This window comes from Sceloporus occidentalis, unplaced genomic scaffold, assembly GCF_023333645.1.
Source record: "Sceloporus occidentalis isolate IW3139 unplaced genomic scaffold, rSceOcc1.0.p SCAF_22, whole genome shotgun sequence".
NCBI classification, from domain to species: domain Eukaryota; kingdom Metazoa; phylum Chordata; class Lepidosauria; order Squamata; family Phrynosomatidae; genus Sceloporus; species Sceloporus occidentalis.
Window position 1 is genome coordinate 6,945,440 of NW_028317002.1, and position 14,667 is coordinate 6,960,106.

The following is a 14,667-nucleotide window of genomic DNA, read 5'->3' on the forward strand; positions in this document are numbered from 1 at the left end:
TATTGCAGAGTGAGAACACAAATGGTGGTGTTAAATGACATAATTACACCAAAGAAACACAATCTATGGAAAAGATATACACTTCCAAAAGTGATGATGGACCATATAAATTGCAGTCCCCAAGAGCTAATCTCCCATTTGTTATGGTAAAAAAAAACCTCTTTTAAAGATGCTGAATGGAGAACTATTAAAAGCAGCACAAAAAGGATCAAGGGACTTTTCTGGTGATTTCATGATTTCATGTACAAATGCCAAAAAAACATGTGTCCCAAAATTAATCAGAGCAGCCCTACGCTCAACTGTTCATGTGCTGCCCCTCCTTTTCTAGCAGTAAACTCTAATCAGAAGTATACCACCCAAGCTTCCTAATTTCCTTAGGACAGTCCTGATTACCCAAGACTAGTCACTCTAATGGGCAGTGAGGATAATAGCCCCATTTGGGAGATCCTCTGACCCCCCCCCATCAGCCCAATTGTAAAATCAATGGTGGGCTGTGCTGTTGCAGCTTCTAGGTAGCTACATCGTGACTCTCTGTAGTGAGCACCATGAGGTCACAGTTCTGGTAAGGTGTGCAGGTATTACTAACCCTTACCCATCCACACCTTAAATGTTGGAGGTGTCTTAAATGGTTAAGCACAGTTCGAACCATGTAGGATTAGCAAAATTGATGGTATGATTCTGGCTTGAGTGAGATTAAACTGTTACATGAATAAGAAGGGACCAGAAACATAATGAACTGGTGTATTCCTCAGCACATTTACCCCCCTGACAAACAAGGAATTAAATCGTATAATTGTTTGAGTACATTGTAATGATGCTGCCTATCCTCCACCCGTTAGAGAATGACAATCTTATTTCTCAAAACATATTTACAGATAGCTCAAGGCAAACTTGGTTTTGTTAGACATCACCTAACACAAATCCCGGTGACTTGATTTTATTATTACTTGACAGATGCAGTGTAGCTCCCAACACTTTGCAGTTTGTTACATATTAACATCTTCTTAATGTATGCCCACATGTTTATTTATGCAGAAATGCTTTAGGAAATGAAAACATATGCTGCATATATTAGTACATATTGTTTATAATATTTTGAAATTGTCATACAATATGCAGATCTAACACCATTTTTGTTTAAAGAAATGAAATCATATTTCTCAGCAAAAATCAACATTCTAGCAGAAGAAATAATGTATGCATTGTGAACAGATTTACAATAAGTTAATTTAAAGTTATACCCATCCCCAATAAAATAAGAAGATTGTTTACATAAAATCCAGGGATATTTTCTTCAGGGCACTTATATATGAAAATGTAGTTTCTCATTTTTTTCAAAATTTGGTATCCCATATGTAAGAAATGAAGGGTGCCTTTAAAATGTGATATTACATTTAATACATAAATGTATGCTTTTGGGAGGGTTTGAATTTGTGTAAGATAAGCAATCTGGTTTTACAATGTATATTTGCATAGTTTGGAATCAAATGTTCCAACAGAGATGGGATACTCTCCGGGGGATCAGACAGCTGTAGCAGAAGCTGCTGTGTTTTAACATAGATGTGTGTATTTTCACATCAACTATCAATCTCCTCCATAATTGGGTCATACAGGAAATCCATGGAAAGAGGGGTTAGGTGAACCACTTTCTGGGAGGTACAAGGAACTCTAGGATAACTAGTAAGGGGCTGCAATACTCAGTCTAACGAACAAGAGGGCAGTGAACAGAAGTGTTCTGGATCAGGAGACTCAACACGAAGCTGCGCATCATGGCGTCCAGGAGAATGCTTTGAGCTGAGAGGCTTCCCAATGATGAAGGAGAAATTGAAAGAACTACATTATTATTTTAATGCTTAAGTATTCCTTGTATCCCTTTGTTTAGTATTATTTGTATATGTTATATGTTTTATAACCTGTAGCAGTGACCTAATTCAATTTCAATATACATTTTTCTATACACTTGTATTTGTGCTTTGTTCATCACACATTGGTCATCATTTCTTACACAAATATATTCACTTAAAAGGACAGTGTCTTGTCCAAGGAAGAGTAAATATTAAAGTACTCTGAGTACTTTAAAATGAATTATTCAAAAATAGCAAAAAAATAAATAAAAGTATAGGTGTCATCCACCCATGAAGCTTTCAATCAGTGCCTGGAAAGCGCTCCTGTTGTGAAAATATATCTTTATACAGCATAAGTTTTAAACCGTCCAATATTAATTCCTTAGGTGTAGGAATGGTTTTTATGTATTCATGTCACAAGCCGCTTATACATTAGTAGTCCACATAGACTAATACCTAATGATATATTTATATTGTTTGTGCCTATTGAGTTGATGCTTTATTGAGCTAATTGACCTAATTGAGTGAGCTATAACTTCTTCACTGTAGAAGGTAGTTTAGATGCCAACAGTGAGCAATTTAAATCCCTAATGTACATTACTTCATATTGTAATACTGCCAACCATCGTATGGTATTTACCATTTCAGTCTACAGACTGCTCGTTACTGCAAGAAAAACAGCAGACTAGATGTTCTGAATGGTTCTTATCTGTCATCAAATTCTATTTTGAAATGTAAACAGTGACCGAACTGTACCGTATATACAGCACTGTGGCTTGTGACCATTCTTAATTTTTCAAGAACCAGAGCAGAGGTCTGAAAAGTATTCAGCACTGGAATAGGGTAGAGAAGCCACTAAAACACATTAACATACACACCCACTCTGTTACATATATGCAAACAAAACATGAACATATATATGTCCATGGGGGGTGTATTAGAGATTTGGCTGGTAGCGTAAAATGGACAACTGTCTTAAACTACTCAGGAACAGGTTTTAAATTCTAAACAACTGAAAGACAGAAACTGTGCGCAAGTCCAGTATAATGCCTGGTCACCGATATTTATAAATGAAGATGAAGAATAATATATGATAAGATAGAAAGATCATGCAAAATATTTAGTGTTTTGTCATAAAACAAATTGGTAAAATAATATCTGATACAGTCCTTGTAAATGGTATATAAGGTATATACATACACTGCAGCTTCTCCAATCTAACCGAATCTACTGTAATTTTTTGGATTAAACTAAAATATTATTTTATTAATTAATTTGCAGTATTGTATCTAAGATGTGAATCTTAGCCTCTGCTAAGCTGTCACTGCCTCACACTTAGACTATTATTAGTGTAAAACTGCTGCTACAGACAACTTCAAATGGCATCAGCAGACTTATACTGTAAATGACCAAAGTGAAAAAAATAAGGAAAAACTACCAGTTTGTTGGAAGCATCAATCACACCCCAAACCATCAATGAGACCTCCTCTCGTTTATGTGGCTATATCTACCTACACTTTATGGAGATATTTCTCCTGGATGCCATTTAAAAGTGTCTAGATCTTTTATCTTCAGATAAATAGGGTACTGGGACACCTGACCATTATTGTGCCCATTCACACAGTACAGCATTTGTCAGGTCAGGGTCTGATGTTGGACAAGAAGACCTGGCTCACAATCTCAGTTCCAGTTCATCCCAAGTTCTTCCACAAAAAACTAGTCCAACCATGTCTTCATGGACCTTGCTTTGGGTACTGGGGCACAGTCATGCTGGAATAGAAAAGGGCCTTCCCCAAGCTATTCACACAAAATTTGAAGCATAGCATTGTCCAAAATGTTTTAATATGTCCTCTTCAACATAGCAAGATTTTTTGGACAATGCTATGCCATGTATTTAGAATGCAATGTCATAAAAGTCCCTGTTGGTGTAATGGTCAGGTGTCCCAATACTTTTGTCCATATTATGTATTAGTCATTGATATATACCCTCCCGCAAGCAGTCCCTTCTCACTTTACCTCATCAAAGAGTGCGAAAATGGGTTATTAATTGTTGAGGCTGTAATGGTGGCAGCTACACGTGGCAATGAATGGATGAATTCAAACAAATTTTTGGCACTTTTGCAATTCGTTTTTGGCAGTTACCTCTGGGATTGCCCTAGTTTTTGGAGATTCATATGAATGCGCGAAACAATTTTCATTAAAAAAAAAAAATACGTACAAATCCGAATGCAAGGGTCTAGGCTCTAGTCACCTTGTAAAAACCAGCGAGACATTTGAATCAAAAGTAAAATATAAAGCAGGTCTATCACATGAGCTCTGGAGCAACTGGTATCCTGTCCCTTTCCAAGCGCTGAGGCAGGAACAGGTCTGAAATAGTAGGCGCATGGAATAAGTAGTCCAGTGGGCAAGCCAAAGTGGAGCAACAGAAAATACACATGATCAGTGACCAGGGAGGGTAGAAAAGGGAACAGGTGGAATAGGACTCGGGGAAACACAGAGATACAAAATGCCAAGTTGCTGAATATGAAGCAGTGACAACTTAGCACTGGGCGCTGGTGAGTGCATGGTTTCTCTTCACTGTTGCCTGCTTCTGGGGACCAGAGGATGGAGGCTCTTTCATGCGGCAAGACTCGTGACACTGAATGCCAAGGTAGGTGAAAGCATGATACTCATGTGCAGAAAACACATACATGATTCACTCGGAATGCATGTCGTATTTTATCCTCTCTTTTTATCTACAAACTTTAATGAACATCCTGTATGTTTATCTTGAATGTGCGAACATTACGTGGAAGCAAAGGGATTTGGGGAGAAATTATACCAAACCAGCATATATCAGTTCATTATCGCTGTGCATGATTTGTTTTGCATTTTTTTTTCACAGTTGTGTGATTTATGATAATGACGACTCATTATTCTTATTTTAATACAATGAGATTCTACTGAACTGGTTGTTCCAGTAAGTTATTCCAATTACTCTACTTTACAGAACATAAACCCAGGCACCAGAATTAAGTGTCTACGTACCATGTATAATAGTTACTTTTACTTACATCCCTTTTTTTTCTAGATTTTTTTAAACATTATATATAATTCATTCCTGATTATTATCTCTAAAGTATTATATTAAAATATATATATCACAATGAATTGAGGTCATATTTTATAAGGTCAGTGTCATTTTTTTAGCACCTTTTGGCAGATTCCATACCCACCCCAGAGACGATTATGTTGCGTTGAGCAGACATACCTGTACTGTAAAAAAAAAAAAATTTGAATTGTAGTAGTGGTAAGTGCATAAAATGAGCAGGGCACAAGGGTAAAACATGGGATAAAAATTGGCTGGGGTAATAGAAGGCGTGTGTAGGAGTATCCTTAAATTCCTGAAAAAAATAGTCTTGGCTGTATGAAGTAGTGTGTTGGTCTACTCTGTTGTCCTCCCATGGCACCTTGAAAAAAAGATAGGTCTATAGCATGTTAGCCAGCTTAGCATGTGGCATGAACTACCAAGATGGAGGGGGGGGGTAGTAGAAAAAGAAAGCCAAATTATCTTCTTTGATTATTATTCAGTTTGGTTTGCCATGGAAAATGTCTCTGAGGTCATAAAGCAGACGATACACCCTATGGTGACAAAAGGACAAAAGTATTGGCACACCTGACCATTACACCAGCAGGGACTGATGACATTGAATTCTATACATAGACAATGTATAGTTGCTCCCTCCCTTTACAGCTTCCACACTTTTGGAAAGGCTTCGCACAAGATTTTGGAGTGTTTCTGTGGGCATTTTTGCCTATTCATTTAGTAGAGCAGGAAGCCCACTGGCAGGGCACACGGCAGGAATCCCTCTGTGTAGCTGAATTGGCGGGGGCCTGCTCTGTGTAGCTGGGCTCAGAAAATCCAGATACGGTATGCAGGAGAGTGGTCACAATCAAGCCGGGTCAGAAGCTGAAGATCAGAAGCAGGATGCTAGGAACGATTCAGGAACTGGTACAGAGCCACAGCAATAGGCTGCTAACTCTGCAATGCAAAGTCCAAGACTAAGGTGCTGAGCAGCTACTTACAGTAAGGGTAACTCCCAGGTAAGCAGATGCAGCTAGTCAGGTGAGATGATTCCTGACTCCTTATATGGGAGAGTGCCCTCTAGAGGTTGCCAGGAAACATGACAAGGGTATTATATCATGAAGTACAGGGTGGCAGGGTAGAACCCTGACATCCACTAAACTTTACAATTGGCACAATGCAGTCAGGCAGGAAACGTTTACTTGGCATCTGAGAAACCCAGACTCGCCCATCAGACTACAACCAGGGACTCCTCACTCCACAGAACACGTTTCCACTGCTCCAGAATCAAGTGGCAGTGTGCTTTACAGCACTTGATCCCACTCTTGGCATTGTACTTTTTGATATTTTTGAGGTTTGCATGCATCTGCTCAGCCATGGAAATCTATTCCATGAACCTCTCACTGCAGTTTTTGTCCCGATATTAATGCCACCAGAAAATGGGAACTCTTCAGCTGTGGAATCAGCAGAGCATTGGCAACTTTTACGCAGCATGCGCCTTAGCTCTCAGTTACCATGCTCTGTGACTTTATGTGGTCCTCTGCTTCATGGCTCAGTTGCTGCTGTTCTTAAACGCTTCCACTTTCAAATAATACCACTTACAGTTGACCGTGTATCTAGCAGAGATGAAATTTCATGAACTGACTTATTGCAAAGGTGGCATCCTATCACAGAACGACCCTTTTAAGTTTGTTTGTAAATGTAGACCGCATGGCTAAGTGCTTGATTTTATACACATGTGGCAATGGGTCTGATTGAAACAGCTGAATAAAATAATTAAGGTGTGTCCCAATACTTTTGTCTATATAGTGTATCTAACAGTGCTTTTTTCTAAGCATCACAAGCCAAGCATTCCTAAACTCAATTTACAGACGAAAGTGTCTTATTTGTATAAGCAGATATTCTAAAAGGATGAACGGTTCTACAAAAATGAAAATCATAATAAAAAAGAAAATTCCTTTATAGATTAGAAGCTATGATAAACAGTTTTTATATTGCCTTTGCTAAATGGTGTTTCTGCAAACATTACTGTTAGGTGCATAAATGTTATCAAAAATCATAGACTTTGAATGAAAGCTTATCTCATAATGTCTAGGCAGTTAGTTTTGATGGCACATTTACAGGGAATGCCTTACAGCACTGATGCTGGCTTAAAAACAAGGTTGTTCTAATCAAAACTGACACGGTCCTGTATTTGTCATATAACACGTAAAGTAAATCAGAGCAGTACAATATCCTATAAAAGAAACATCCTAATTAATTACATGCTTGTATACCCGCAGCATTTTGTATTAGTTCCACTTAAATCTTTACACAATTTTGTACACCGTATTTTACTGTACAACTCAATGAGGGTGCTTCAGTTTTAATGTGCATATACAGTGTCAATACTGGCCAAGTTTTAGACTTGATAATCTTCTTAGATCAAGCCCAAAGGTGAGCTTTTCTGAAAGGTTCCAAGGTTCATGAATGGTTTTGTGTTCACTTGGGATGAAGTTAAGTCCTAAACAATTCAGCTTGTATAGCTGATAGATATGTTGATGTCTGCCATATTGGTTGAACTGTTAAAGGAGCTGACCCCTTCTAGAGTAGTGGAAGAGCCATTTATACTATATGCATGTTTTAAGTGGACTTGGTAAAGCATGTAAAGTTTTAGCGTCACAAAGCAAAATTATTTAACACAATTATTTTATTTATATACATGATTGGTTTTTTTGTGTCATACTTCCATAGGTTTCTCACCTAGAAGAAGCTAATTAAGTCACTTGTTGAAACTTAAACATTAATAAGCATCCTCATATTATTGAAAACTCTAATCCACAACTGGAAATTCTCCCAGCATGGCAGACAAGCTTTCAAGTAGCATCTATCTTCTGATACAAACACTATCTTCAAATACAATACACCTATAACTTGTACATTCAAAGTTTCTGGGCTGCTTTTGGGCATAACAGTGACCAACTGAGAAGTAACTGTCTTGCCATGGTATATATATGCTGAGTAGGTAGCCCAGCCAGATAAATGGTTTTTTACGGCAATCTTTTAGTATAAAAGCAATTTTTAGCTTTATGTTAAAATGTTTCACCACACAATAGGGAAAAAAATAGCCCTCTCTAGCTACCTACTAATAGATTAAAACTGGACATGTGGCCGCTATGCAATTAAATGTATATACATTCTGCTGCCTGCTTTGTGGAGAGTTTATTCTCAGGAAAACACCAACAATCTGTATTCATACACAAGTCTATAATTTGAAAAGGGCAACAATGATATAAAAACTATTGGCTTATGTTAAAAGTATGTGCTTCATTTAGGAACAGAATTGAGTTGTTCTGGATGACTTGTAGTATAAGTGAAAATAATGTTTCTTTTTAAGTGTCCAGAAATTAACATTTAAGTCTCATTTAAATGTTACTGCGCTCTGTGAACATATTAGTCATCTCTATTTGTGCTAGAGCCAAATATATTTCATCTCATTTTTTGTGCAAGATACATTTAACCTCTAGTCAAGTGGCAGGTAAGCTGTAGCAATACAACTACAGTATATGTAGGCAATAATTTCCATCAAAACAATTACATTATTTTACATTTTATCCAGGTATGTTTTATTAAGTATGTTAAGGGAAAATAGTTTAGAAAAGGTTTTGGATGGGAGTTAAAAGCAGATGCTATCCAAATAAGCTCAGCTATGTTTATATATACCAGCTAAGAGCCATTGGGCTTTAAACTACACTCTTAACTATGTAAAAATGATATTAATATCACTTGGGCTACTTAGGCCAATCCAAATTCTGACCTCTTTCACAGAAGAGAAGTCTCAGGATCCAGTGTCTGTTGCTCTCTGCCTCTGTTGTTTTTTTCTATGATCCATACTTGACAAGAGGAGTAGGGTCACTGCCCCTTGGCTGCGCTAATTTGATTAGATCCTTTTGGAGTCTTTTGTGGAGGCTCTAAATGCTAATGTGTGTTGTAGAAGAACCAACCAGTGTCCCTCAGACTTTGTCTGAGGCCTTTGTGTTTTAATTGTCTATTTGTCTAGGATTTCCACTGGGCCAAAGGTTGCCAGCAATGGTCAGATTACTTTCCACACTGGTGCTTGGTATAACTTTTACCCTCACAAAATTAGCAACCTTTTCACTATTTTAACAGCTTGAGATCTCTGACATCCTTATGGGGCACTGCTGAGATCATAGATACTAATCAGCAGGGCCGGCCCAAGGCATAATGCCGCCTCGGGCGAATTTTAAAATGCCGTCCCCCCCCATTATCTACCCTTCCCCCCCCCTTATCTACCCTCCCCCCCCTTATCTACCCTTCCTCTCCCTCCGTCCCTGCCGCCCCCCCCATTATCTACCCTCCCCCCCCTGTACTTACCTTTCAGCAGTCCTGCGGCGAGTCTCCCTGTTCGGTCTCGGTGCCGGCTTGTAAGGCTGAACGCCGGAAATGAGGTAATCTTCCGCCACTCAGCATTACAAGCCGGCACCGAGATCGAACAGGGAGACTCGCCGCAGAGGAGAGAGAGAGGGGCGCCGAGCGGGTACTGACAGCTTGGTAAGCAAAAACCACTCCCCTTTCTCTCTCTTTCGCTTAAAAATAAAAAAAATAAAAAAAAAAGGGCTTGGGGCGGCAAAGTGCCGCCTGGAGCGGTTGTCCCACTCGGCTCCATTGTCGGGCCAGCCCTGATAATCAGGTTCCTCAGGAACAAATGCTTTCTTAAGCAACAAATAAGAATTTTGGGATGCACAGGCATGCCACCTTACAGCCTGTTAACTGCTGAGTAACACTCTTGGGATATAACATAGATGCTTCATCCTTAAAATTAATATTTGGTTGTGGAGGCTCACAATTGTCAAGATCCTTTTAGCAGTCAGTTTCCTTTTGACCAGTGCCGCATATAAGCGCCCTAGTAGAAGTGGGTCAGTTGTCTGTAGAGTTACAGTGTCTGTCCGCCTGTTACTTAATTTTCTTTATTTTCCCATAGATCTACAATGCTCTCATTCTTAATCTCATCTTTCTGTCCAACAATTTAGTCTCCCATCAGACAACACTTATGCATGCAGGCTGACCAAGGCAAAGATTACATTACACCGAGCTACAACAGTCATGTTTAAATAAAACTATGATTCATTTGTAACTATAACATGCTTTACTATAGTTTCATATGCATCACATACATCCAGTACAAAAGATAGGAAGTATGTTATATCTTAAGGTAATCCCATATAGTCAGTGCATATGGTAGTATACGGTGTATTCGAAGTATAAATACAGCCTTAAGGCTTTAGCAAATTCATTTTCCTTTTCATATAAACACATCATACAAATAATTTAATTTAGGCATGGTTTGCCACATAGAGCACTTTTCCTAATATTTTCTCTGGTTTGTAGGATTTTGGATCTATTACAACCTTTGTCGCAGCCATGCAGACAATAACAAAATAATTTCCAATTGCAACTAATGAATTTCTACTATTTATATACAAAAAAATACAAATATACAAAGAAAAAAAGGTGTTTTTTTTTTTAAACAGCTTCCTTGACTTCTGCAAATAAATAAATAACCCGCAGAAACACAATATTTCATGATAATGACATTAGACGTATTATTTATCAAATAAATGTAATGTTAAAAAAAAATGCATATTTATATATTTTTTCATTTTCTATGTTCGCTCATGAGATTTTACATTTAATTATCCCGGAAAATATTAAGGATGTGATTAACATACTGGAGCAGTTGCCTGCACATTTGCAAAAGGATTTGTGTGCTCTGCAGACAAACACCGTATTTCTGTTGACCTTACATAACATGATCAGATAAATGAGCATCTGGGTGCCACTATCTTCAGCTCAGCGATGCTGACAACTGTTAACTACTATTCGCTCTGGGCAACACAGTGTAAAGGCAAGTGAAAATTTTAATAGTTTATTGCATGTTCTCAAGGTCTTAAAGGGAAACTAGCATCTTCTCCCCGATGAGTATTTTGAACCTTAAAGAGCAGTTATTTGCTTTATGTTTCTTCCAGGCTAACGTGTCCTGTTTATATTCTGGTGCATCACAGCGTTACTATATAAATATATCTGTCCTATGCCTCGAGGTTTTATTTTGGGAGGCCTGCGCACTCCCTGGTATGTGAAGGCGGTTGGAGAGGGCTAGTAGACGTATGGCCCCTCTCTCTTCTCTTTCTCTTTTCTTTTTCACCCTTTTCTTTCTCCCCTTTCTTTTTCCTTTTACCTTTGACGCGTAAGGTAATGTGTTACTGTGTTTTATAAGTATAAACTTTCAGTGAGAACCTTCTAGCAAGTGTACTGTCTGTCTTGTATGATAAATGTATTTTGTCTGCATGTATGTAGTCCTTGGTACAATGTACCTAGGACCCATGTACATCTTGATCTGTTATTTGGTTTCCAACGTGAGCTCTGTATCATTATTGCCAATATGTGATGATCTCAATAAAAAGTAAGTGAAAAAAAGGATACTTGGTAGCTATAACCATATATTATATTTTTCATTACTGTATCCTCTTAGAAAATGTCAGTGGGTTTCGCATGCTAATTTTAATTCCATGGATTTCCCACAACTTGGCTTTGGTTGACTCTTAATTAGCAAAGCCCTTCCAATATATTTTATATCTATGTGTTATAGCCAAACACATTTCTAGAGAAAATGTTAAAAAACTGTTTGTAGCTTTGCAATGGCATTTAAAAATGGGATATTTTGTGAGTGGTGTTCATAAAAGGAGAAAAATAGTTCACCTAGACTATTACAGTTCTTGTTCAGAGAGGTAAATATAATTCAAGTAATTTTGATTATTTCTCAAATGAGAATAATGACAACAAAAAAGCAGCCCAGGATAGCAGGGCTCCAAACATTATAAGGACAAAAGTATTGGGACAACTGACTACTACACCAACAAGGACATTGATGACATCACATTCTAAATACATAAACATTAATATGAAGTGCCCCTCCCTTTGCAGCTAGAACAGCTTCAACTTTCTCGTGGAAGGATTTCAACTTCAAACTTTTTGTGGAAGGCTTTCCATAAGATTGTGGAGAGTTTCTGTGTGAATTTTTGCCCATTCATCCAGCAGAGCGTGTATGAGGTCAGGCACTAATGTTGGAGAAGAAGGCCTGGCCTCAACCCCATCGAACACCTTTGGGATGAACTGGAATGGAGATTGCAAGCCAGTCCTTCTCGGCCAACATCAGTGCCTGACCTCACAAAGGGCCCACAGTGAAAAAAAAACTAATGAAAATGAATGGCAACACCTTTAAAATTTCAGTAAGATTTGTTCATTACAACTTGTTCTGGCACTCTTAGATTGTTAAGGCCTACCTCTGGATTCTGCACTCTGCATCCTGCAAGGTACAAATTTCATCATAAGGATGTGAGCGTGGGTATGATTCAAGCAGTTACACTGAGGTGATCAATTTTTTTTTTATATTGGGGAAATGTAATCCTGCACCAAGGGGTCTGTCAGCCAGTACCTACCCTGTGTCCTGCCTCTGCTGCATCTCCATCTCCTTACTTTACTCTTTAAATATGGGGAAAATGTAGTGCCCAGTTTAGTATCCAGCCCCACTACTGCTGCCTTATCACCTTTCTTACTCTGAGGGATCAATTCATTAAAATAGCCCAATTTTGTGTATCCGTTGGTGCAGTGGTGCTGTTGCTGGTGGTCCTGTAGTGCAAAATTGAGTCTGGATCTCTTCCTAAACCTTGAGATATTGATGTAGTAAAAGGTGAATCAAGGTGTTAGGGACTTCACTTTTTGAAAAAGCCTCCAAATCATGAAGTGCCTATGAATTTTGTCCAAACTGAACGGTTGGAAAACAAAATTTGTGGTCTGAATATAAACACATTGAAAACAAAACAAACATTTAGTCTGACTAAGTGCTTAGTTGCCTGTATAAAAGTATATTAATACAAACAGAGGAAAACCATTTATTAACCTTCAAAGAAAACCTAGCAAAAATACAATATTAATAAAATGGAAGGCTCATTTAGCACAGTCAAATGGTAAATATATAGAAACATGTATAAGGTAACAGAGCATTTCACATAAAATGTATATATCATTACATAATAACAAGGTTATTACATGAACTCATGGCTAGTCGCATTCTATGCAACTGTGTATAATGCTTTTACAGAAAATGTTTAGTTAAAACATAAGAACAACAGTGCAGTATATGTAATTGCTTTTTTTATCTGCCGAGAACATTGTATTTTTATATTTCTAAATAATTGTACCAAATCGATCCATCACTTTCAGTGTCTAGAACTTTAAGTTTCAACAATCTATATTTAATTTTTCTAGAAAGGAATACTGATTACCATTACAATTCAGGAATCGTCAAGCCTTATACATCAAGTCTCCAAGGTGACTAGGCATTTCTTCCTGGGACCTAGAGTTTCACATTATACAGAAAAGGTTTTTCATTTCCATGCACCACTGGAAAATGGTTGCTTATAAAGGAAGTTTACCACATGTATGTTTTTTAACATTACAATTCTATTTTGTGTACTTACTTGTTGTTTTAATTGATACAATTGTGGTTATAATAGATTCAATGTCTAAATGGCATTAAGCAATTATACTGGTAAATATTGTCAATTAACAATCTGACCCATACTCACATCTTTAAAAAACAAAACTGTCTCCTCCAAATTTTTATTGACTGCTAGATCCAATATAGGTTTGTCAAGCTTTGTTTCAATAGGTTGTTTTATGATGCTAATTTTAAATCACACCTGAGGTCACAAGATTATTTTAACAACATTGAAATATCTATGTCTTAGAAACGGTGGATTCTCTCACTTTGAAGCCTTTAAAATTCAGTGTTTGTCCTAGACCAGGAAGAGCCATCAGACAGTCCTCTATCTTTATGACAATTCCAACAAGAGCCACATAGGGGACTCACTCCATTTCTACTAGAGTGTTTATGTAACCCAACGGTTATAGTTCTACAAGAGCTAGTGTATTACATGCTAGATGCTCATGGTTTTAAATGCAGTACATACATTTCTCAACAAAGCAATTCTGAACTACCACATTTACCAATCTGCATCTAAACCACTGTTTCTAAATAATATGCACTTATAATATGCAATAATGTCTCTGGTACACCTGTACTCTATACGCCTGCTTACTAATACCCTGTATGTTTTTGCCATCCTTGAAAGGGTACTATAATATAGTATGATGTCATATATTACCACTGAAAGATCAGGCTGCTATCAGAACCAGGAAAGAAATACATGCCTTTGGGAACATACACTGGATACAGTCGCAGGCAAAGCTGTTTTATCCAACAGTGAAACTTTTTATAACATCTACATAGACTTACCATCTAGTTCTTCGACTGAGATGTTGGCAAGCTGTTCGCTATCACTGCCTGTGGAGAGTGATCGGTTTAAGTAGTTATTCCCCTTATACAACAAACCAGCAGTCACATGGTGGAATGGCATTTTCTTCCTAGAATAAAAATGAGATCACCAATTAAACTTTTAAAACACGTGCATGTATGGACTTATATGGCTATAGCATTAGCATGAACCAGTAGTAACAATAATGTGTAATAGTTATAATCATACCTGGGCACTTTCCGGGTTTGACCCAGAGATTGCCCGGTAAGCACTGCTTCTCCGGTTCTCTGGGTCAAGACCCGAATCCTCCGGGTCGCGAGAGCTGGGTCTTGACACCCCGCCTATTTTTCCTCAGCAGGAACTCCCACCAACATCAGCGGGAATG

The 14,667-nt window shown here is 37.9% G+C and overlaps 1 protein-coding gene across 1 annotated transcript in view; it reads right to left on the reverse strand.

Moving 5' to 3' along the window:
* LOC149300931 (calcium-binding protein 8) overlaps window positions 1-14,384 on the reverse strand; it is a 134,211-nt gene extending 119,827 nt beyond the window's left edge. The window contains exon 1 of the mRNA XM_089484646.1: window positions 14,264-14,384. Coding sequence (XP_089340772.1) covers window positions 14,264-14,384 — 121 coding nt within the window. The remainder of the gene's footprint in view (window positions 1-14,263) is intronic.
* Between the last annotated feature and the right edge of the window lie 283 nt (window positions 14,385-14,667).